Source organism: Eimeria tenella, genomic scaffold, assembly GCF_000499545.2.
Source record: "Eimeria tenella Houghton genomic scaffold, Eth_scaff1500, whole genome shotgun sequence".
Taxonomy (NCBI): domain Eukaryota; phylum Apicomplexa; class Conoidasida; order Eucoccidiorida; family Eimeriidae; genus Eimeria; species Eimeria tenella.
Window position 1 is genome coordinate 1 of NW_013543966.1, and position 2,492 is coordinate 2,492.

Genomic DNA, 2,492 nt, shown 5'->3' on the forward strand with positions numbered 1-2,492 from the left:
GGGGGGGGGGGGGGGGGGGGGGGGGCTCTGCGAGCGAAGTCTTCAGCGCATGCAAATCCTTATTTGCTGCTACTCTTTCATTTTCAACTAAAGACACAATGCTGCAGGTTGTGGCTCTTTTCCAAGACCTCTTCGCCCTCTACGTCGACGCCCTGCAGCAACGGTCTGCTGCTGCTGCTGCTGCTGTTGCTGCTGCTGCTGCTGTTGTTGCTGCTGCTCCTGTTGTTGTTGCTGTTGCTGCGGCTGCTGCTGCTGCCGCTGCGGTTGCTGCTGCTGCGCCTCCTGCTGCTGCTGCTGCTGCTGTCGCTGCTGCTGCTCCTGCACCCACTGCTGCTGCTGCTGCTGCTGTGTTTTGTTTCCTTTTCATTTTTTCTTTTTATTGCCGTTTTGTTTTTTTATTCATTTCTTTTTCGTTCGTCCTTTTTATTCCTCCCTCCCTATTTATTCTATTTATTATTAATTAATTAATTAATCAATTTATTTATTTTCGTTTTATTCTTTAGAGTTCCCACTTCTAAGGCTTTTCTTTCGGGCGCCTTCGCGGCCTCCCTAGAGGCCCCGGGGAGCAGCAGCAGCAGCAGCAACAACGGCATCAGCAGCAGCAGCAGCAGCAGCGCAGCAACAGAGGAGCTGGTGCGTCTTGCTGCAGTCATTGGCAGCTGCAGCTACTGTGCTGCAATGCTGCAGAAGATGGCAGCAGCAATTCAAGCAGCAGTGGATCCTTCCATTAAAGACAAGTGCACCTTTGAGCAGCAAAACGGTAAGCCACTAGCTAGCTAGCTAGCTAGCTAGCTAGCTAGCTACTGAATAGCCAGCTAGCTGGCTAGCTGGCCTAATAGCTAGCTAGCTACCTGTAGGTTCCTGCAGCAGCGGCAGCAGACGACTCACTCCTGCTGCAGCAGCAGCAGGTGCAGTAGCAGCAGCAGCAGCAGCAGCAGCAGCAGCAGCAGCACGTGTGTTTTGTGTCTCAGAGCTGCTGTTTGGGCTTGAGAGCCGCTGCGTCCGTTTGCTGGTGGATTTGCTGCTGGCTAGCTTCCCGGGGGTCTGCGCGGGGCTGCAGAAAACTGCTGCTGCTGCTGCTGCTGCTGCTGCTGCTGCTGCTGGGGGCGTGGACGGGCCTTCTGCTGCTGTTGCTGCTTTCTGCTGCTGCTTGAGGCGGGGGCTGCAGCAAATAGCGCAGTTCCTTACAAAGCCAGCCTTTCGCTTCCTAGTGGACAAAGTTGCCCAGGTAGGCCGGCTAGCTAGCTAGCTAGCTAGCTAGCTGTCCAGCTGTCCAGCTAGCTAGCTAGCTAGCTACCCAGCTAGCCAGCTGGCCAGCTAGCTAGCTGGCCGGCTAGCTAGCTAGCTAGCTAACCAGCTAGCTAGCTAGCAACTTGGCTGCAGCAGATAGGTAGCTAGAGACTTTGCTGCAGCAGATAGCCAGCTAACTACTTTGCTGCAGTAGATAGCCAGCTAGCTACTTTGATGGGGCAGCTAGCTAGCCAGCTAGCTAATCAGCCAGCTAGCTAGCTAGCCAGCTGGCTAGCTGTAGAGACAGGGCCCGAGGAAAGTTTTGGAGTTTTACAGCTAGCCATGCGCAGTATCTCATCTGCTGCTGCTGCTGCTGCTGCTGCTGCTGCAGCAAGTCATTTTCCAGTACCGGGAGGCCCTCATAAGCTGCAAGCGTGTGGGGCCCCTGGGGGCGCAGCAGCTGCTGCTGGACGCAGCAACACTAAAGGAGACTTTGCTGCAGGTTGCTGTTCCTGGCAGCATCGGCAGCAGCAGCAGCAGCAGCAGCAGCAGCAGCAGCAGACTCAAGCCTCCACCAGGTACGCAGTAGCAGCGCCCGCGCTTCTGCCGCTGCTGCGGTTTAGCTGCTGCAGTGTCTGCTGCTGTTGCTGCTCCTGGTGCTGCTTATGGTGCTGCTGCACTGAGGCGAGGGCACTCACTCCTGCTGCTGCTGCTGCTTTTGTTGCTGCTGCTGCTGCTTTTGTTGCTGCTGCTGCTGCTTTTGTTGCTGCTGCTGCTGCTGCAGGATATGTTCGTTTTGTAAACAGGGAAATGGAGAAGGTTGAAACTCTCTTGAAGGCCCTCGCATGCACAGCAGGAGACCCCGCAGCACTTAGAGGTATTGCTGCTGCTGCTGCTCCTGTTGCTGCTGCTGCTCCTGTTGCTGCTGCCGCTGCAGTTGGTGCTGCTGCTGCTAGAGTTTGTTGTCAGGAGGGACGCAGCGGCCACATTTGCAGCGAAGCGCTCCCGCTGTGGTGGCTGCAGCTGCTGCTGCATGTGCTGCTGCTGCATGTACTGCTGCTGCATGTGCTGCTGCTGTTGCTTCTGCTGCTGCTGCTGCAGCATTGCTGCAGGAGTGCCAAACGAGGCTAACAGCCGAAGAGATCGACCGCTGGCAGGCCCTGCGGCCCCACGGCAGCAAAGGAGCAATTTCTGCTGCTGCAGCATTTGCAGCAAGCGATGCAGCATCAGCAGCAAATTTCAACGTGAAGCAGCAGCAGCAG

The 2,492-nt window shown here is 56.2% G+C and overlaps 1 protein-coding gene across 1 annotated transcript; it reads left to right on the forward strand.

The window, feature by feature from the left end:
• Window positions 1–98: 98 nt before the first annotated feature.
• ETH_00022760 (uncharacterized protein) lies at window positions 99–2,107 on the forward strand (the record flags this gene model as incomplete). Its single annotated transcript, XM_013379155.1, has 5 exons — window positions 99–163; window positions 504–760; window positions 972–1,228; window positions 1,622–1,808; window positions 2,015–2,107. Coding segments are annotated over 5 exons (859 nt in total), but the record flags the coding sequence as incomplete, so codon positions are not given.
• Between the last annotated feature and the right edge of the window lie 385 nt (window positions 2,108–2,492).